Source organism: Chelmon rostratus, chromosome 22 (genome assembly GCF_017976325.1).
Source record: "Chelmon rostratus isolate fCheRos1 chromosome 22, fCheRos1.pri, whole genome shotgun sequence".
Lineage (NCBI taxonomy): Eukaryota > Metazoa > Chordata > Actinopteri > Chaetodontiformes > Chaetodontidae > Chelmon > Chelmon rostratus.
In genome coordinates, this window is record NC_055679.1 from 15,831,367 (window position 1) to 15,852,048 (window position 20,682).

At 44.6% G+C, this 20,682-nt stretch overlaps 3 protein-coding genes across 4 annotated transcripts in view; 1 reads left to right on the forward strand and 2 right to left on the reverse strand.

Moving 5' to 3' along the window:
- Positions 1 to 6,970, forward strand: part of lin7a (lin-7 homolog A (C. elegans)) — a 34,021-nt gene extending 27,051 nt beyond the window's left edge. Inside the window, exons 4-6 of one of the 2 annotated variants that reach the window (XM_041963887.1) lie at positions 1,275 to 1,484; positions 1,881 to 2,096; positions 5,105 to 6,970. In XM_041963887.1, coding sequence (XP_041819821.1) covers positions 1,275 to 1,484; positions 1,881 to 2,096 — 426 coding nt within the window. In that variant the 3' untranslated portion in view covers positions 5,105 to 6,970. The remainder of the gene's footprint in view (positions 1 to 1,274; positions 1,485 to 1,880; positions 2,097 to 5,104) is intronic. The other variant, XM_041963886.1, reaches the window with a different exon arrangement.
- A 5,657-nt stretch (positions 6,971 to 12,627) lies between these two features.
- On the reverse strand, positions 12,628 to 14,556 carry myf5 (myogenic factor 5). The gene is made up of 3 exons (XM_041963929.1): positions 14,104 to 14,556; positions 13,088 to 13,160; positions 12,628 to 12,821 (listed from the first exon to the last, which is right to left on the reverse strand). Exons 1-3 carry the CDS (start codon positions 14,554 to 14,556, stop codon positions 12,628 to 12,630), a joined length of 720 nt encoding a protein of 239 aa, XP_041819863.1.
- Positions 14,557 to 19,012: 4,456 nt separating this feature from the next.
- On the reverse strand, positions 19,013 to 20,361 carry myf6 (myogenic factor 6). The gene is made up of 3 exons (XM_041963823.1): positions 19,840 to 20,361; positions 19,333 to 19,426; positions 19,013 to 19,247 (listed from the first exon to the last, which is right to left on the reverse strand). The coding sequence occupies exons 1-3, from the start codon at positions 20,359 to 20,361 to the stop codon at positions 19,138 to 19,140; spliced, it is 726 nt and encodes a 241-aa protein (XP_041819757.1). The 3' UTR covers positions 19,013 to 19,137.
- Positions 20,362 to 20,682: the final 321 nt, after the last annotated feature.

Below are 20,682 nucleotides of genomic sequence, written 5' to 3' on the forward strand. Positions count from 1 at the left end.
CAGATTAAAACGGGCAGCGGGAGAGAAGAGAGAAATGGGCGAAACAGTTTGAGCAGAAACGAACGTGGATATGAAGACGCATATGAATATGGAGGAGAGAGCAGAGATGCCTGGAGGGAGCATCAAAGACCTCAAAGTGCCAAGATACTTGTCTGCTGCTGGGGAGTTTGGATACACATCTGCAAAAGCTCCTGACAGAACCTCCCCTCCTCTACTTTCTTATCCTCCCTTTTTTTTCCCGATCTTCCTCGCACATCACAGATGACGCCGACTTGACAGCGAGGCACCTGTGGCAATTCATCTGTGGATCACCGGGCACGTGGTGTCTCTTTCTCTGTTCGTCTGCCATTAGCTTTCCCGGGCTCGCCTAACAAGCTCCTGGGTGCTTTGTTCTGAATGTACAAGGAGCGGGGAGCTTGGCTCGGGGTTCAAAGGAACCCCCACAGCCGGAGAGCAACATCAACCGGCTGGTCGGGATACAGAGGGTGAAAGTCGTCTGGCTGCTCCTCCAGCGTGAACTTGGATGTGTTAATCCGTGTGCTTAGAAAGCCAGAGAACTTCTCATGTGGAGTCCAAATCCCCAGCCCTGACTAAATCCTGAGGCTTTGTTATAGTCGTCCACCTTCACCATCATTTTGTAGTACTCTTAAAATTGGTTTCCCCCTTTGCATTCATTGTGAATGTAATGAAGAAGACTGCAAGCGAGTGCAGACTCTCACAATCTTGCAAAAACTACACACTTGCATTGGGATGAGATGCACCAGCTACAATATGAACTAAAAACTGCTGTCCATCAGGGTTTGGTTACTGTTAAACTCAAAAGTAGGACTACATTTCCCACAATGTCTCAAGTGACATAGATGTTTTCTTTGTTTTTAAGATTTCCTCTTGTTTTTCCAAAGAGGATAAATGTATTTGAGCACTGAAGTCGATTCTTGACCTTTGAGAGCAGCATTTGAAACAAACATTCAAAGGTCCACATTTATATTGTGTTGTGTTTTTTTATCTCTTTCTCTCGTTTTACGATGTTAAACAGTAAGTTTAGATTTGGACCCATGGTTGGGCTCTACCACTTTTTATGAAGGAAGAAGGTAATGTGCAGTACGCAGCCTGAGAGACTGAAATCAGGGAACAAAGTTACCCACATAGCAACCACTCCAGTGTTTAATCAAAATAAATACATATGTACATGAATGTATGTTTTTAGTTTTTTCTTTTTGTATAGTTTGTGCTAAGTTTTTACATCAAGCCCCATCTTGCTTGTCCTCCGCCAGGCCACAGTTGCGGCCTTCGCAGCCAGCGAAGGTCACTCCCACCCACGGGTGGTGGAGTTACCTAAGACGGAGGAAGGGCTGGGCTTCAACGTGATGGGCGGCAAGGAGCAGAACTCGCCTATCTACATCTCCCGCATCATCCCCGGAGGCGTGGCTGAGAGGCACGGCGGCCTAAAGCGAGGGGATCAGCTGCTGTCTGTCAACGGCGTGGTAGGTCTAACCGGGGTCGCGTGCTGATACGGAGGCTCGATATGTGGATCGGAGGGAGAGCGCAGATAAGCTTTTCTGCCCTTATTTATTATTTAAGCGTCAATATGGAGAAAGTGTTTGATTTCTGGTTTGATATGAGAGTCAACAATCAGGAGAGCGATTGAGATCAAAGTGCTGCACATGTCTAGAGGAAGGAGCAAAAAACACTTCTCCAACCTCTCGAGAGACCTGAATAACACTGACTGAGCCTGCTCATTTTCACGTAATATCACGGGGTATTAAAAATGGAGGAAGTATTCCTTTTTCCCTAAGACGAGTTGCTATTTTTAAGAATATATTCAAGTCTGCTTCCTTTAAAAAATTCCGCTCTCTCGCTCTTTCTCAACCCCCCCGCAGAGTGTGGAAGGCGAGCACCACGAGAAAGCGGTGGAGCTGCTGAAGGCGGCCAAGGACAGCGTGAAGCTGGTGGTTCGCTACACTCCCAAAGTGCTGGAGGAGATGGAGGCCCGCTTTGAGAAGCTCCGCACGGCCCGGCGGCGCCAGCAGCAGCAGCTCCTCATGCAGCAGCAGCAGCAGCAGAACCTGACCTCTCAGCAGAACCACATGTCGTAGGTGAGGCGCTTCATTGCTTTAAGGGTGAGGGGACACCAGCAACCGGCACCAGAGAAGAAGAGGACGAATGAAAGCCAGTCTCGGGTTTTAATTGGCTCAGACGCGCTGGAAGCTGATGTTGAGTATTTTCGAGTGTGCTCGTAGTTGCTTGATCTGAAATGTCAAGTGTATCCAAGCTGGTGAAGCATATATGCGCTTTTCCTCATATCCTGCGATGCATTCACACAGCTCCACACATTTAAGTTGATTAAAGTTATTGGAAATGTGCTTATATCTGGATGCTAACTATGAAGCTACAGCCAGGAGACATCTTAGTTTAGCACAGCAAAAATCCACTGGCACCCCTAAAGCACACTTAGCGGTTAGCTTAGCATACAGACTGAATCAGAAATGTAAAAACAACCAGTCTGTGGGGGTTTTACTGTTCACCACAAAATAGTTACAGCACAGAAATCCTCGGAAATCTGTTAATCCGCACACAAACCGAAGAGGGCTTTGAGCTTTAGAGATGCTGGTTGATGGATTTTTAGCTGTTTTCCCATGCTTATAGTCATTATGCTAAGCTAGGCTAACTGAGAGAAAGGGGATAAGTGTATTTCCCATATTGCTCTTAAACATCTATATTACCCACAACAGCAATTGTGATGAATTACTGATGAATGTTTAAATTGGCAAAAACAAACAATTTTACTGTTTTTTAATAAAATAATAACTGATCTAACAGGCTGCTCTAAACTCACACTCTGGCACTGCCTCACGTGGCTTTATTTCGCCTTGGAGTCCCACTTTGGACCGCTGAGCCTGAACTGGACTAAGGTCAAGTCGAGATGAGCAGATTATCTTCAAGCCTCAGCATGGATTTTTGGATCTGAAGTGTGTGCTATTTTAGGACTGCAGGAATGCAGATATCCACATTCAGTAACATTTATCATTCTGGCATCTCTCTTTTTGACTCTGATTATGAAGCACTTTGTAATTCAAATGTGACATAAAACAGTTTTTCCTGAGTGTTCACTTGCTGAAAGTGCAATCTTGCAAGCATACAGCAAAGGAATAAAGCTGGAGAGAGGTGACGTGGAAGAGGGCTCAGCTCTCCTTTTGAGTTTATATTCGCCGTGCTCTGCTTTCATTGGCTCGTGTGCAGGTTGCAGGCGTTTACACCCCAGCACGAAGCCTCATACCCCAGCGGCGTATTTTGCAAACGTACCTGCCGGTATCTTCTGTGCAAACGCCGCTGCTTCTGGTGTGCTCTGCCAGTGGTTCTGTTGTAAGGGCTGTAAATTATTCAAGCTTAAAACGATTACATCTGTGGCTCATGCTCTGCAGGTACGTGGATAAGTAGATGCAGCCTGCACTGCTGTTACTTGGAAGCTGCAGCTGTTTGGAGAGTCTGCATACCTTTAGACAATATTTATACGCTCCAAATTTAGAACAAAGCTCTACCTGTCACACTGAAGCAGACTTTTTACTATGTGAAAATAACTTAGAGGCAAGAAGAAACTTTTCAGACGCTCATCGCACAAGCTAAATCAAATCACGCTACGGTTAATTCCGCCCAGACCTCTGGAATTATTCCCTGAAGTACTGCAGGCGGGCATGCGTCCAAGATCTCTGTGGCACTGCCCGTTTGATGCTAAATCCCTCAAGCATATCTCTTGTCTTGGGCTTGGCACAGTGCAGCTTGGGAAGGTATTTAGGAGTGTGTAACAGTGTGTTGTGGTGGAGCTACAGACAGGGATCATGTTTTATCAATGCCGGCACGCTGACCGCAGAGATTTGCTTTGGCGGCCAAGAGGCTGCTGACCAAGTGACACGCACAGGCAGACGAGGCTGTGACATAAGCCGCCGCTTTGCCTGGTATTCATCTCTGTCACAAGCGCAAGCATTGCACAACTAGCTGGGCTGAGACCTGAGCTCCTGATCAATAATTAGTTAGCAAAAATTTACTGCTGTAGTCAGAGCCTGTGTAGTGGGTATAACTCTGACTTTTGTTGTATTGTGGTTCCAAGGGTTTGTCTTTCAACAGTTTATTGCAAGGCAGCAGCAATAGCATCAACACAGCTTTCCTGTAACTGTAACAAAAACAAAGCGTTTCACAATGCAACGCAAAGAACCGAGTCACTAAATGCACCACGCCAGCCACCATTGTCTCTACACCGCAACATACATGCCTCGACTTCGCTTCCAATTGGCAGATTTATGCAAAAGAATCCATCATAATTTATAGGTCCGAAACGTACAAACATATATACGTTTGTTTAAAACAGCTTTACAGCACATGCATAGCAAAAACATCAGTTTACCTTCCCAGAGAAAAGAGGAAGTAAAGCTACCAGATGTGCTCCACATACAGTTAATGAAATGAATCAATTGTTACACTTCCAGTTGAAAAAAGCATGCAAACTTTACCCAAAAATATATTTTCTCCCACAAAAAACGTAAGCAATAGTTGAGGATGTGTAAAAAAAGCAGGACACTAGAGGTGTTAGCATGTGCCCTTCAAATTAAAAGTCCAGCACAAGCACACACCTGCAGGCTACGCCCCAACGCTCAGGTGCAGACACACATGAGGTTTGTGCAGGAAGGTCCTCTTCAGAGCCTCTTTAGATGTTTCTTTATGTGTGGAGGTACATGGTGAGTTATGTTTTTTAATTAAGGATTAACTTTGCAGCTTTCTTGTACTCAGCACGACATTTGAGTAGTGCGATGGCATAACGCAGCGCCTTAAAAGTGAGGTCTTAGCGCTGGCAAGCCTAAAGTGCATACCCACCCCCAACAAAGTAATCTATTGTACGTGGGGAACTTAAAAAGTCAGTGATAATGGATTTACAAGGATTTGAAGCTGTTATGAGACTCGAGCCGCAATTAAAAGCTCTAATCATGTAGTAAAATCATCAGGCCATACAGAATTAGCTTGATAACGCTGACTAAAACAAGGAGTCTGGACTGTCAGCGAACTCTGAGGCGCCGCTCTCAGTCTCTTCCTCTGTTTTTTTTATGTTCGGCAGGTTGTTCCAAAAGAAGAAGAAGTGAAGGGGAGCGAGGGAAGGTGGATCTCAAAGACCATCTGTTTTGTGTTGAGGATCCCAAAGGAACCTCTCTGTCGCGGAGGGAACCAAGCAGAAGACTCTTTCACTCTCTCCCTTCCAGTGTACCACCGATTACTGAGCAAAAACAAAGAGAGAGCCGTTTCTCCTGAAGTTGGTGCTTTGAAAAACAAGTACGAGGGAGGCTAGCACTGAAAGTCGTCCATTTTAACTTTGTATTCCCTTTTATAAGTTGTCCTCCCCCGGTTGTGACTCTTACTGGATCTCCCCTCTCTTGTGTTCGGTTGTTTCGTTTCTCCATTTTTTGGTTGCTTCCAGGCATCCATCGCACCGTGGCACCTTTGCCATTTTGTCATCGATATCATTTGTACAGTGGTGTTTCTATTGATTCCTCAACTGGTGCTTGTGTCTCTGTATGAATGACCATTGGTTTCTTTTCTCGTGTCAGACTTGTCCCGTTTTGGATAAACGTGAACTCTTTTTTACCTTCTATATTGTAGCAGGAAAGATTTTGTATCTCGTAGGTTTAGCAATAACACACATTCTTCGGTTTTTACATCCCACCACTAAATTCACGATCGGACTCGTGCATATATACAGAGTTCATGGCATAGGTGCAAATGTAAATCACTGTAAAGCAAACTGGGTCTTATGTACTGTAAGGCAGCTTCTTTGTCCAAATCCTCTGTGCCATTTAAAGAGATTATTGATTTACAGGTGGCATGAGCAATTAATGTGCAATAACTGCGATTATTAACAGACTTTGTAAGCTACTCCCGACTGAAATTTATGGAGCAAATATACGTAACCAAGAGATTTTAACAAATCAGCCCTCAGACATGAGGAAACAGAATGTCAGCAGTTTTCATTGGGAATTAAAATATGCTAGAATTATGTTTATTTTCCAGACGTGTCTATTTTATAGTTTATGAGATCAGAGATTTATCATAAAGTTTTATTGTTCCTTTTAAATATTATGTATTCTTTCTAAGATGATTATTTAAGATCTATTCATTGTATAACAGCTGAATATTAGCACATAGTCGATTTCTGCCCTGCGTTTCCGTTCTGACAATCATTTCTCCTCAGTACCTGCGAGCGAAATCCGTTTTGAAACGTCTCTCCGCCAACCCAGCAGAGCTAAAGAGGTTTACTCTTCATCTCTTCATCTCCATCGCTGGTGCTAAGCGCTCCTCCTTTTGTTTGCACTGCAGATCACTTCCTGGTGTTTTCATTCTCTGTAGGTGGCGCTCTTTTCCTTGTTTGTTCCACCGTGCAGGCTCCACCGCTCAGGCTGTTTCTTCTTTATTCCAAACAAATCCAAAACATTCAGATGCATCACTTCCTGTATGCTAGAGGAGTTTTTTTCCCCCCCTGAGGAGAGCCAATCCAGACGCTGCATGTTAAGAACAGCGAATGAAAAGCTGTGATGAAGTTATAAAGTTTGCATTGTCATGAAAATGTTGCATCTTGGATTTATTGACTGAAAGTGAGGACTTCATTTTCACCTTTGATCCTTTCTGATCTGCATCACATCGAAATGCACAAGTCCTGCAGAGCAAATTTCTTCTTCTACATGCAAAACGCGCGCCACGCTGCCACATGTTGCCATTTCCTAAACAACCTGTTAGCACTAAGGTCACTTAATGCCAAAGCTTTTGCATTGGGTCGCCTCCGTGCTCAGGTTTTATAGAATATTCCAACAGATCCCTTTTTGTATCTTTAAATCACAGGTACTCTTTCTTAATTGACTTACATTTTTGAAGCTGGTGGTCCCGTACTTACCGTAAAGATTCAAAAGAGAACAAACTGTTGATATGCAATTGTTATACATACTATATTTGTATAAATAAATCTATGTGCTTGTGTACAGTGAACGCCTTGTCGACCCTTCCTTCATATTCCCTCTTTATGGAATCTCAGTCTGCCCAATCACACAGACAAACATGCTAAATCACCTGATTATTTCCACCTGTGTGGCGACGCTTTTGGCTCTGCTGCTTAGACCCCTCTGTATCTGCCTGCAGGGCCATTTTCTTATTATTGCAGCCTAAAAGTGCTCAGATTTAAATATAGAGTATCTTGAAATGCTTGAATCTTCCCATAAAACACTCATTAGAAGAACTTACCTCCACTCAGGTTGATCAAAAACATGAGCTCACTTCCTGCTGCGTAATTCCTGCATTTGGAAAAATATAGTTGCATGTGGCATAAATGAAGCCCTACTGTAGAAATAGTACTCATTTTACAGTAAAAACCTTTTTCCTCGTGACAATGACACTAAGGCTTGTCACTGATTGCCTCTCAGTGATCTAAGTGCAGCTGCTGAAGCGATTAAACCTTGTGTACCACCTCTGGAGGCTCATCCAGGTTTGCAGCCCTGAAACAGCCAGTCATTGGCCTTTTGTTAGCTCACCACAAAGAGCAGACACTGAAACCAATAGAGAGGCTCTTGTAAAAGGAACGTATTAGACTCAAATGGTGACAGTAGAAGCACAAAGCAGTGCTGTTTCAATGTGTCGTACATGCTGTAAAACCCCTGTTGGAGCTGTTCTCCACCCCAAATAAGCAATTCTACAGCAAATGACCAAAGCCTGAGGTGACAAAACTCAAGAGAGCAGGTGACATTAATGCAGGTGACAAATCCCTCCCCTGTGCCCGTGGCTGTTCACCAGGAGCGCAGAGAGCCTGAATGTAACACCCCCTCAGGAGCACACGATGAAAATAGAGTTTTATACTAACGACAGGTTCGGCTCTGATGTGCCGGCGCCGGAGTGCAGATGATTAAACAGCGCTCGCATTCTGGTCAGCGTCTCCAAGTAACACTTTCTAATACATGAGAGGTGTGAAACCAGTTTTTCTTCTTGATCTCTTTTGTAATCCTCTATCTGCACCTCCGCGCCCTGAAATAGCACTGGAGCGTTAACACTGGCAACGTTTCACGCCTCCTGACAGTGATATCACATGACAACTGAAGCAGTCAGTTAAAATAGAAGCAATAATATATTAGACATATGAAAACGTAACATCAGACTGTGGTAGACAGGTTTTGCAGCAGTAAATGTGTATGTGCTTTGGACAGGTAATAACAGGACAGGTAATGCACTTAAATATATACACTGTGATGGTTAAACCTTCAGTGATGCTGCTCTGTCGTGACCCAGGATCCTGCAATTGTTGCTGTATTTGTGTGTGTGTTTATGTTTGTCAGTAATACACTAGTAAGAGTGCTTTGTGACTAAGAACCTGGCTCTCATAATCCCACAGCAACTGTTGGTAGCCTCGAACAATGGCGTCAGGCACACATGGAGCAATGTGCAATAAATGCACTGTCGTGCTCAAATGTCCGTTTTATGCTTTAATATGTTTTTATGTGGAGCAACTGTCCAGCATCACAGTCCACAATGACATTTACTCTACAACTATAGATAGATAGACATGCTCTGTAAGTAGGAGCAGTATAAAGGCAGAGTGACTGTAAGTGTACGGCAGTAAAGTGACAGTAATGAGCTCCAGAGTTCAACAGTCTTGTGGCCTGCAGGATGAAGCTGTCCCCGAGCCTGCTGGTGCAGGACCAGATGCTGCAGCACAGCGTGCCAGACAGCAGCAGGCGGAACAGTTTGTGGTTGGGCTGATTGGGGTCTCTGTTGGCCCTCTTCCTGCACCGCTGGGCGTCGAGGTCCTCCGTGGACGCTAGCTCCGTCCTGCTGATGGGCCGAGCGGTTCCCACCGCCCTCCAGAGAGCCTTACGGTCGAGAGTGCTGCAACTGCCACAGCAGGTGACGATGCAGCCAGTCAGGGTACTGACTGTGGTAGCATCCTGGAGGTGGAGGTGATAAATGGGAGATGGATGCATCTGTTTTTCTTTTTGTGTGCGCGTGACCAAAAGTTTTATGATATTTTAACAGATACACAAACAAATGAAAGGTTTTATGCACATAGAGACACAATTATTTTTCAGAGGAAAAGACATACATTTTTTTTTTTTTTTTTGCCAAAATATGTCCTCAGTTGAATGGAAGTGAATGATAAACACCTCAATACCTCAAACAGCACCAGCAGATATCTAACAACATGCAGTGTGTTTGTGCTATGGAGAATGTGTGCACCTGAGACCGTTTTCTGATGTGAATATATGTGTGGGTGTGCGATCCGTCACACCTGTATCACACTTGAATGAATAAACAGGGCCTTGAAGAGCTCATGAACGGACTGTTTGTTGTCACCTGCAAAGCATAAAGACGCACCAGCACACCTCCAGTCGGAAGTGTGTGTGCTTTGTAAAACTCAACATTAAGCGTAAGTACAAACACACTAAAACACACATAACAGGTGTTATTTTGATTCAATTGTCTAAACGCCTCAAACCAAAAGCACACCAGCTGAACAATCAGAAATGCTACGTTTGAGCATTTCTAGCAGATCAGAAGTTTAACTGCAGCACATAATCACCTTTTCTGTCTTCCTCGCTTAGACAGCTGTTCAACATCACAGATTTTGCCAGAGGGCAGATAAACTTCAATATAAGACCAGCATCCCTCTCAAATCTGAAAAAATGGGGGTATGAACAGGGTAATCAAATAGAGATTGTAAATAGTTTCCTGAGGTTTAAATTGCTTGACATTAAAATCCAAACACAGAAGCTCAGTAGGACCAGGTTGATATAGGAAACACCCCCCTCTTGTGGTCTTACTGGGTACTACAGTAATGCCTGTGCTTGCCTTTGAGTCCTGAGCCCATTTATTAATAACATCCTTTTTCTAGCCACATTCACATTCAGATAAATAGTTCACAAAAAGCAGATCGAACATTTAATTTTTCCTGATTTCACGGTTCACCTCGACAACCTTGACGCGAGCTCGTGGCGTATTTTGTGTTGACAGTCCAGGCTCAGCTGAGTGAGGGATCCACCAATCACAGGCACAGTGCAGCCGTGGAAAAATGACATCAGTGACATTTGGGGTGTCGTACGCAGCCGTGGAGGTTAGTGAAATACAAGCCGCTGCAGGAATGTCCACAATGTTTCACAGAGCTGTAGCACAGACACACAACCACTGTGGAACTGCTGGTATTTGCCTGCAGGCAAATAGAGAGATGGATGTATGTGAGGATGTGTATGTGGGAATGATTCAGCAATAAGCTCATTCACAGGCTAATGTATTACCTGCATATTAAACTTCATTAACAACTTGACCAATTTTACCAGACAGTAAGTAGACACAGATTGGCTTGCTGAGGTCATTTTTGAGGTAATTGTACTTCATTAAAATGCTATTAACAGCTGAATGCATTGGCAATTATAATCTATTGAAAAAATATATAATATTACAACACTCTGGCCATTTTTTTTTTGCATTATGAATACTTTTTCTTTTGATACTTTATGTACATTTTGCTTATCATAATTTCGTATTTTCACATTTTCAGTGCAGTAAGGAAGTATTTTTATAGTGCAATATTGCTACTTTTACTCAAGTAAAGGATCTGAATACTACTGGGAGGGAATTTTTAAACTCATTTATCTGACAGCTTTAGTTTCCAGTTACTTTACCTTTCACATTATTACTTAACATACAGAAAAATACACTCAGTGACCACTTCATCATCTCACACAGCAGCATTAAATACCGTATCAGTGAGGGAAACTAAATATCAGAAACACATCTCAGTGTAACACAACACAACTCAACAGCAGCACAAACTGCAGCCTCCAAAATGACCTTAAAGTTGTGTCTAAAACGCTGTGAACTAAAACATTATAACCTTCATGAAGTTAAGATTTATCACAGGGTTGCAGTAGTATTAGCCCGGTGTACCTAAAAAACTGGACAATAAAATAAAGAAAAATATGTTGCAGGGTCTCATATCAGGATATGCAGAGTCTGAATACTTCTGACTGAGAATAGCAGTAAAAAGGCTTCAATTCTCCTTTAAGCAATAATAAAGAGCGTAATGCTAAATGGTAAAGGTGAGAGCAAAACAATGATATATTGAGCCACTGATGCAAGAGGATATTTGAATATTAGATATTTTTCCTTTAACTCAGTGAAGACTGTGCACATTAGAGCAAACAGAGTCAGGAAATATGATTCAGGGACCAGAGAATATAAATATAAGAACAATAACCATAAAGGAAACAGATTTAAACTCTACTTGTACTTTAACAGCAGGGTGAAACACATGATGCAGTGTGACACACGTGTTGCGCCCCTCCCCCCTTCAGTCCCACAATAAGTACAATTAGAGGCCATTTGTTCTCAGCCCTGGTGTTGACGGTATAATCAGGGGTGTTAATGATGACTCACATTTGGAAGGAAAGAACAAACAGGTACACACAGACGCACTAAACACACTCAGGCACATCAAAAGCACAAAGAGGCACTAAAACGTGATCAAAGTCGGACAACGTGTGCAGTTTTAACGTTCAAACTGGAACATTTCCATTCGCTTTTATTTGCTGTGAACATTTCTGTGTCTGTTTTTGTTTGAATCAGCGCAGAAAAACAGATTTCAGGGGGATAAAGTGTCCTGTTACACTGCTGGAATGACTCATTGCTGTAAGTTACAGCACTGTCAAATGATTAATGGCATCAGCTGACCTCTATCAGTTTCTAATGTGAGCTCCACACCTTGTTAGCTGGAGACGAGCCCTGCGCGAGACGGTCTTGTCACATAATAAATAACTTGGCCTTTTATTGTGATAAAGCCAGCTCTACTGGACTCATGATTGCGTAAAATGCGCAAGAATCCGCTGTCGGAAAGTGTTAATTTAGCCGCGCGTTCAAAGCTGATGATGCATTTTGGAAGTGTTTCATCAAAAATGTTGCAAAACCCTCCAAACTGTGACTAATCAGTGTTAAAACGGTGGCATCTGCTGCCACCAGGAGATGATGCGTTTCACTTCGTCCACAGAAAGTGTGAGCTAGTCGACAGTTTTTGATGTCATCTTAATGTTTCTAACTTTGTTTATCGCTGGCATTTATGTTTTTAGGTGTCTTCAAACTCATTAGAGTGAACAACGCAACGCTTTTAGCTAATTTCACCTCCTACATGATGATTAATGAGGCATCTGAACACACGGTGACAAAGAAGCAGAAGAGCTTCCGTGGAGACAAATAGAAAAAGCTCAAACTTTTGTACAAAACAGTGAAAGATTTAATATTCAAGACAACATGGAAAGAAAGACATTAAAACTGCTTAAATACCACTTCAAGTTGGAAGAAAGCAACATTACATTAACTGCCATAATTAAATATGTCTCACTGGGTATAATAGCATGTATAGAATAAATGGACATTTACATTACATATTTACAATCTCATGTACAATATAATAGCTGCTCGCCACAGGCCCTCAGACACCGCTGAGTCTCCTTCAGATTTGCACAAAACTAGTTCTTATCTCTCGTTGCAAAAGCAGCTGCTGTTTGGTAAAAGCAGGGCGCCCGCCCGCAGCACTACATCCACGTCAAGGCCGAGCGTCCTTCACAGGACGTGGTAGATCGGCCTGGACCCGGGGCTCTCCGGCGTGCAGGGCTGCGAGTCGGAGCTGCCGGGGGAGAAGGTGGTCGTGTCTCTCAGAGCTGCCGGCCCGCAGCCGGACTCCGCCGAGGACAGACGGTCCACGATGCTGGAGAGACACTCCAGACTGGAGGCTCCGGCTGCCTTATCGAAACTCTCTGATAAGAGGAAGAGGATTTCAGTACAGGGATTTGTAGAAATGCACACATAAGTTTATTAAAAAGTGTCTTTCATTCATAAATTTCATCCAGTTTTTATAGATTTTTATCTATAGTAGACTTAAATCCTGGAACTACTCCAGAGGGCAAAATATAACATACATTTCAAACAATCTACCATTCAGTTATTAGCCTTTTTACTGTGCTGTTGGCACAAATGCATGTCATATTCATATCAGGCTGCTGTTGCTGTCCAGAGGTCTTACCATTCTTCGCATATGAATAACCGTTGCTGTAGTTTGCATTCAGCTGTTGCCACACTGGACTGTTGCTGTCAGCCTGCAAGGAAATGAGAAATCAAATTTACCCTTGAATTCTTGTAAACACTTAAAAAAAAAAGAAGAAGAAGCAGCAAACAGAAATGATGTGTTGCGCTCGTATAAATATATGTGGGCTGGGAAGGAGCAGAATAAGGGGCAGAAAAAACAACCGGTGCCCTTCATGATATTCTGGACAGGCCAATAAATCCTGAATTCCAAAGTTATGGGCTTCTTTATTTCACGTCCACCTTAAAGCCGAAGTGGCAGCGTGCGCTCCCTTCCCCTGCCCGGCTCTGAGCGTGGCGAATCGATTGTATCAGTGGAAGCAACACCAGTTTGTGCAAGATGACACTTTCTCCGAGTAAATCTGCAGAAAATCCTGGCAGCGGTGCAGAACATGCAGTCAGGATGGAATGCAGAAAAGCGCCCAGTTTTCCCTGCCAGGCTTCAGTGAGGTGGATTTAGCTCGGTTTATTAGGGCTATAAAGTGTCCGGTGGTGGGAAAGCCATGACTCCATCCAGCATTATAAGTTCTTCAGTATTAGCTGATACGCTGTCACCTTCACACTGTTGTTGAGAACAACTAATTCGTCCTGACTCGTAATAACAACACAGAGGACAGAGATACATGTAAGACTACTGAGTAGATGTTTGTATTAAAGAATTATGGAAGAGGCTGACATGCATGGAGAGGCATGGTAATTGAGGTCTTGGGGCAAGACAAGCTTATTTGATTAATAGGTTTCTAAATGGGAAATCCAGGCTCCATTTTGAAAGAAATACTCTAGATGGTAATGAGAAATGGCAAAAGTGCACTGCTTTAACTGCTCCTTTGTTGTTCACTTTGGTCCACACTAAAGGCCTTTTCAAGTGTGGTTTTTGCATGCAGTTGTAGTTTGTGCAGCAAACACCTGCAAGACGTCTGCAGGAAGAGGCTGAGCATGTGGTATCAGAGGTCTTACCATGCCGTCAGAGCAGCTGGACAGCGGGCTCCCAGGCTCTGAGCTGCTCTCTCCAGGTAGGCCGTAGTAGTTCTCCACCTGCTCTCGTAGCAGGTCCTGCAGGCTCTCGATGTACTGGATGGCGTTGCGCAGGATCTCCACCTTGGGCAGACGTTGGCTGGGGTTGGCCGAGGTGCAGCGCCTCAAAGCTTCAAAAGCGTGGTTGACCTTCTTCAGCCGCCGGCGCTCGCGCATGGTGGCGGCCCGTCTGCGGTCCACGAAGTTGGACTTGCGCTTGCAGGCCTTGCAGGCCCACTGGAGGCAGTGTCCCGGCTGGTGAGGGGCCCCGGGGACCCTGACATGCTCGTCCTCCTCTGAGCCGTCGAGCTCCACGCCGGGGCCAAACTCCAGGCTGTCGGGGGATGAAGCGCACGCTCTGTCGTAGAAGACCTGGGATGGTGAGAAGACGTCCATAGCTCGTTGAAGACAGGAGCCGGAATGGATGGAGAGATGGGCGCAAACGAAGGAGGAGTGGGGTGAGAGAGAGGAGACCTCTGAGTGATATGAGGGGTCTGTTGCCCCGGGCCCCCCTTATATGCCCCCAGGCCAGAGCCGAGGGCCCACATTGGCCAGATCTAATTACCATGGCCCATTGGCCCAGCCAGAAGGCAGGCTGGGGTTAGCTCAGCTCCCTCCCAACCCGCTGCCTCTCACCCCCCAGTACCCTGCAGAGTTTCCCACATCTGCACTTACTGGTGTTTTCCTACTCACCACCACTCTGTCCTTCCAAAGGCCCTTCTCCTGCAAGGCCACGATGAACACGATGCTTGGGAATGTTTCAAGAGCATCCGTGAACATTTGCAGCCTCAATCACCACATGAGCTGTTTTTAAATGGTCAGAAGTCCATTTTTTTTTTCCATTTTGCTTGATTTATCTGCAGCCGGCCTCCAGGCATCGTGTCATACCTGACAATGAAAGTGACACTCAGCTATGAAGACATAAATATTAAAGAGAGTGTGTTTTGTTTGGTCAAACTGTGCAGAAAAAGAGGGTGACCACGTGTAGGTGTATGCAGGGCCAATTTTTATGGCGGAGACAACAGCGTTGCAGATGCAGCCCAGCTGCAAAGGAAGGTGTAACATTTCAAGCCCCGTGAATTCACATTAAGACCCCTCTAAACACCCCGAGCCCGTCACTGAAGGTGCTGCAAATGAGGTGACCCCTGTTTGCCAAAGCTCATTAAAGCAGTAATTACACAATTGACACCACTGCGCAATTCCCTGCACCATTCTGCCTGCAGGGACCAAATTTTAACCATTAAAAGTTATTGACACAAGTCAAGTCCTAAATTCAGCGCAGGACAGATGGCCACTGTGGTGCAAAAATCACTTTGATTTGTTCCTTTTTCAAACGAATGAAAATAAATGTACTTGATATTTGCATGACGCTTCAGATGTTTAATCAAATGTAGATTTCTTGTGTCTTGTTAACTGCGCTGCGGTGAAGCTGAATCGTCCCTCTATGGAACCGCTCCAGCTGACACTGATCATCTGATCGCAGTTCGACCCTGTCGAGTTCGGGTAATGATGCTGTTGACAGCTTACAAGGATACAATGCGGATATTTCTCACAATGTGTCGAAACGTTTGGCGGGGCCCCTGCTCTGGGAACCGCGCGCACCTAAGAAAACACCAGTACCTGCTGCCTCTGAATTGCCGTCGGAGTTTGGATTAGGCACAGCTGAAGAAGACATCGGCTCGCCCGCGCCTGAAGCTGCTGCGAAGATCAAAGGCTGAGAACAGCGTCGACAATGAGAAAACCTGCATCAGCCGACAGCTAAATTGAAGCTGGAGTTAGATTGGCGCAGCACATGGCGCTGCCGGGCGCGCTGGAGCGCGTGTTGGCGCAGCCGTCGCGCGCAGGCCCGCGCTGTGACCGCCGCGCTCGGCTGGTCTCTTGGGAACTCTGTGTTTGCTTTTTTGTTGTTCTCAAGGGTCAGAGACAGAGTTAAGTGAAGGGCAGGGGGTGATCCTTTATGTCCATCTCCCTCACGTCTGAAAACCTTATTTCTTCTAAACTGCCTCATGCTTTGACTTAATGTGCTGCTCGTTTGGCGCAACACAAGAACCCTGACAGAGAGGGGACTTATCACTTAACCTCCCCACAGAATAGATTCCTCTCTAAAGCCCATACTTAATTATTTTTGTGTATTTTAACCTTCAAAACATTGTTGCTGAAAGAGTTTTCTCTGTAATTAAAAAGGTATGTATGTATGCATTCAGAGGCTCTTTAAAGGGAAATAAGTTCAGAAAGTTTAATAAAAAAGGGGGGGAAAAGATGCATTCTTGTTAAAGGCTCTTTCCCCCCAAGTCCATTTTACACTCCCCTGAAGAATTAGTGAGTGAAAAAACATTTTGAGTGGCAACACCATTTGTTTGGCAGCGAGCGGGGAGAGGTGCACTGCCAGCCCTGCTGCAGTGAATCCTTCTCCTTGCAGGATATTCAAGGAAAGTCTGGCTAAATCAGAGCAGTCGGGCTCCAGGCTTATCCACCCCTCCTATAACAGCTCGCCTTTCATCAGCTTTGACTTTTAAAACACTGCCTTCACAGCCAAATGAGAATTATATGGTGTCATCAGCAACACCGAAATCCCTGTAAAGTTAGACAAGAGAGAGTCGGGGCTCCGAGAGGGTTTCGGTGTCTTTGTGTGGAGCGCATGTTTAAAATAAGAGGTTCAAAACACAGCTGGATACTGAGCTTTAGCAGCAAATTCAGCTCTAATAGTGCAAAGGTTTACATACAGTGTGTCAACAAATGCAGTTCTTTTTGTAGCTCTTTTCTGGTTTTTGGTCACATGAAGACGCCTAACAGATCGAGCATTGAGCAGCACGATGCAGTGAATTAACGCTGCTATCAGATTGAGTGAGTGAGCAGGAGCCCATTAAAATCACATTACTGTTTGGGGATATCGTGTTTCTGTCTGGTGTCTACGGAAAACAGGATATTTGGTAAAAGATATGAATAGTTCTGCTGAAAAGAGCCTCATAAGAGCCGCTCAGTGGTGGAGAAAGAGTTCATATCCTTTACTTAAATTAAAGCACCCATTCGAATGTGCAAAAACACTCAATGAAACATACAGGAAGACCTGCATTCAAAGGTTTGTAGTGTTTTCAGCTGAAAGTATTAAAGTGTGGATGCAAGATTCAGAATGGCCCAGGTTTTGCATTATTAGGTCATTTATATTTTCCTGTTATTATTAGAGCTGTTTAACTTTATTCTAACTACATATAGAGTATACTGGTGTGCTTTCGTGATAGTTTAGGGGGACATTTTTATCTGAAAAGTAACTTGAAGCTATCAATTACATGTGTCAGAGTGAAAATACTTTGGTTATTTCCTTCTTAAATGAAATGGAGTATATAGCAAACACTAGATTGGTTTGGTTTGGTCGCTTCATGCACAGCAAGTCAGCTGACAGAGGACAACGTCCTGCATGATAGACTCACAGCTACAATGACTGTGGTAACTCCGAGGGGACTTGAATGTTGCTCAAGAGCCCGCCACTGAATTAAAAAACAAATTTAATACAGTCGATCAGTTAAGTCCATAATTGGTGCTGCTGAAACGTATATCACATCTCAGGAAACAAGTAACAGCACGTGTTTGAAAGTCTCACAGCTGTGGGAACAAAAGACCTCCTGAACTCATCCGTGGAGCGTTTTGGCATCTTTAACCGGTCACTCAACACACTTTTCACCCACTAAAAACCCAGAAAAGAGGACGACCTTCATACTGGAGCACAGTTTGAACTCTTCCACTGGTGCTTTTCTATTAATTAGAAAAAGTTTTGGAGGAAAGTAAAGGTGATAAAGGTAATAAATACTGCTATCTAAAGTACTGAATTTGCTCTTAAGTACAGGATTTGAGTAAATGTACTTTACTTTGCAACACTGCTGCAGCTGCAGTCATGTATGTTCTCAAGTCTTTGAGGCAACTTTGTTGTCAAATGCTGGACGTAAGACTGGGGTCCTTAGCTTCTGATAAACACATGTGACACAGTGCATGGACACACGTGTGTGTGTGTGTGTCTGCAGGCCTGAGGGATGAGGCAGAGTCCCAAAGGTCAACCGGGGCTTTGTGTCGTCCACAGAGATCTGAGGGAGCCCAGCACACCCCGACATCATCAACAAACGCCCCCCTCTCATGTCAGTACACGACAAACAGGACTCGACGGACTTCCACGCTGAAAGCATCGCGTTTAAATAGCCGGCACGTAAACGCTTTGCCATGTGACGACGAGGCCAGTGATGATGAATTAAGACCTAATTTCGCTCCGTTATCCCAATGGGCTTTGCACTCAGGCCCGCTGAGCAAGTTTCCAAGTCGCCAACATACGATAGGAGAGGGGAGGAGAGGCATGCTGGGTTTGGAGGAGGACTCGAGTTACTGCTGCAGGATCGGTCCTGCTGGAGGCCAGTTGGAACAAAGAGACGCAGCCTGGCAGCGAGCTACCCCAGAGCACATTTTATGGACTTCTAACAGCCGTGAATGCTGGGGGAACCGGGAGATCTTCAACTGGTGATGGTGTTTCTTTCTCTGCTAGTGTAAAACTCTGAGATACAGTGAGGGAGCTAAAAGTCTTTATTTTCCCACCATTCATCCCTGAGGTCACAGTTAAAACATGGAATCTTACAGACCAAATACAATCCTAGAGGAATGGATGCACTTATTTTTCCAGCATGCCCTTGAAGAATGAGGAATACAGCAGCTTAGAGTTTTGCAAAAGTAGCAATTTATTTTCTTGGTCAGTTCTGTACAAATACTTAAATACAACATCAGCTTCCGTAAAGAGTTTGTGTGCTTCTGAATATAAAATAAATAAATCTAAACATCACGTTATTATAAAATATGTACAAATTTGTTGCTCCTGCTGTACAAACGAAGGCTGCAGAGACAAACAGAAGGCAGAATGGCTGAATAAAGTGGAAATAATTTAGAGATGAACGTTGGAAGGTTTGAATCTTGAAATTGTTTGGCAAGGTCGCGGCTCATGTTTCAGTTTTCTGAGACGTCCTCGCTGAAGTCGACTTTGGCGTCACTGGTGATGCTGTTCACTATGGAGGACAGGCGGAGGAGGCTGGAGGACGCGGAGGACTCACTGGTTCCTGAAAACAAAGAAAAACTGACCGTTGATTTTTTGTTTATTTCTTTATTTGTAGTTGATTGCAAGCACAGGTTTGACAGGCGTACCTTCTCTCTGGTTCATCACTGCTGCAGTGGAATGATCGGCAGAGGTCGACCACGTCTCTGAGGCCTTTTTCCAGTGGTACTCATCACTGACCACCTGTAGACACACATCACTGTTATCAGACAGAGTTCAACAGATTACTGCCACACCGAAAAGCACTTATGAGAGACCAAAATAACTGAAATAATTAAGAAAAGGATGAATATCACCAGAAGACCTCGGGAATAGCTTTATATTAACACCAGTGACATGAATATCACACTGTTAGTCCAAACTGGAATAAAAATATCAGTGATATAAACATGCAGTAAACACATTACAGAATCATTAAAAGGCACTTTACACTAGTCCATGCAGGAGTATTAGAGGATGTAACTGATTCAACAGGGAATAAAAGTACATGATAAAATCATCTGAATACCTCAGACGCACTGAAAGACTCTTAAGGACTGTAATGGGGATACTTAAGGGTCTTTTTTTCAGATGGGTGGTCTCCAGTGTTAGCTTACACTGTGTTCTTTGGCACTAAAGTGGTGGGATGATCCGCTTTGCGTTTTCTCCTGCTCGTCCAGCGTCTGCAGGAGGTCCTGCAACCGCTCGATGTAGCTGATGGCGCTGCGTAAAATCTCCACCTTGGGTAGCCTCTGGTTGGGGTTGGCCACGGTCTTCCTCTTCAGCGCGTCGAAGGCCTCGTTGATCTTCTTGAGCCGCCTCCTCTCCCGGAGCGTGGCGGCCTTGCGCCTGTCCGAGGGCGCGGACTTCCTCTTGCAGATCTTGCAGGCCCACATGAGGCACTGGCCCTCGCAGTGCGCACGGAGACCCGGAGGCGCGAGGACGTGCTCCTCCCCGCTGCTGTCCCCCCCGGTCTCGGACGGAACGTTATCCTGGCCCGGGGACAGCGGGCTGTCATTGCCGTTGTACAGAGGGGAAACCCCCGCCATGTCCAGGTGCTGTAGTGGTCCATGATCCCCTTCTTCCAAATAGCGCAAATCATTGAAAAGATAAGGGTTGGTCTCAAAAAGGTCCATCATATTGTTGCGCCCCTCTCTCTGTTTTGACAGCGGGGCTGTGGCATTTAAACAGAGCTGCAGGGACACAAGTCGCCAGGCTTATATATAGAATCTGTAACTCTATCCAACACTTTGGCTGTCCCTCTGCAATGAGCATCTTTTTTTTTCAATGGCGCTTTACAACCCACTGACTTTGCGTAGGAAATGCATGTACATTAATGCCTGCAGAAGCTATTGAAATGTCACCTCAGGTTTCATGACAGGTGTTTTACATATCTGCATCCGGACAAAAAGGCAACACAGTGATATTCCAGCCCTGCCCCTGGAAGTGAAAGGCATAAC

Bases quoted from the DNA above. Each gene is read 5' to 3' on its own strand.
- myf6 (XM_041963823.1), bottom strand. From the start codon at position 20,361: ATGATGGACCTTTTTGAGACCAACCCTTATCTTTTCAATGATTTGCGC. The intron at 19,427-19,839 runs GTAAGCTAACAC...GTGTGTCTACAG, and splicing joins TTAGTGCCAAAGAACACAGT to GTGGTCAGTGATGAGTACCA. The intron at 19,248-19,332 runs GTACGCCTGTCA...CTTTGTTTTCAG, and splicing joins AGTGATGAACCAGAGAGAAG to GAACCAGTGAGTCCTCCGCG.
- myf5 (XM_041963929.1), bottom strand. From the start codon at position 14,556: ATGGACGTCTTCTCACCATCCCAGGTCTTCTACGACAGAGCGTGCGCT. The intron at 13,161-14,103 runs GTAAGACCTCTG...ATTTCCTTGCAG, and splicing joins CCAGCTGCTCTGACGGCATG to GCTGACAGCAACAGTCCAGT. The intron at 12,822-13,087 runs GTAAGACCTCTG...TCCTCTTATCAG, and splicing joins TTATTCATATGCGAAGAATG to AGAGTTTCGATAAGGCAGCC.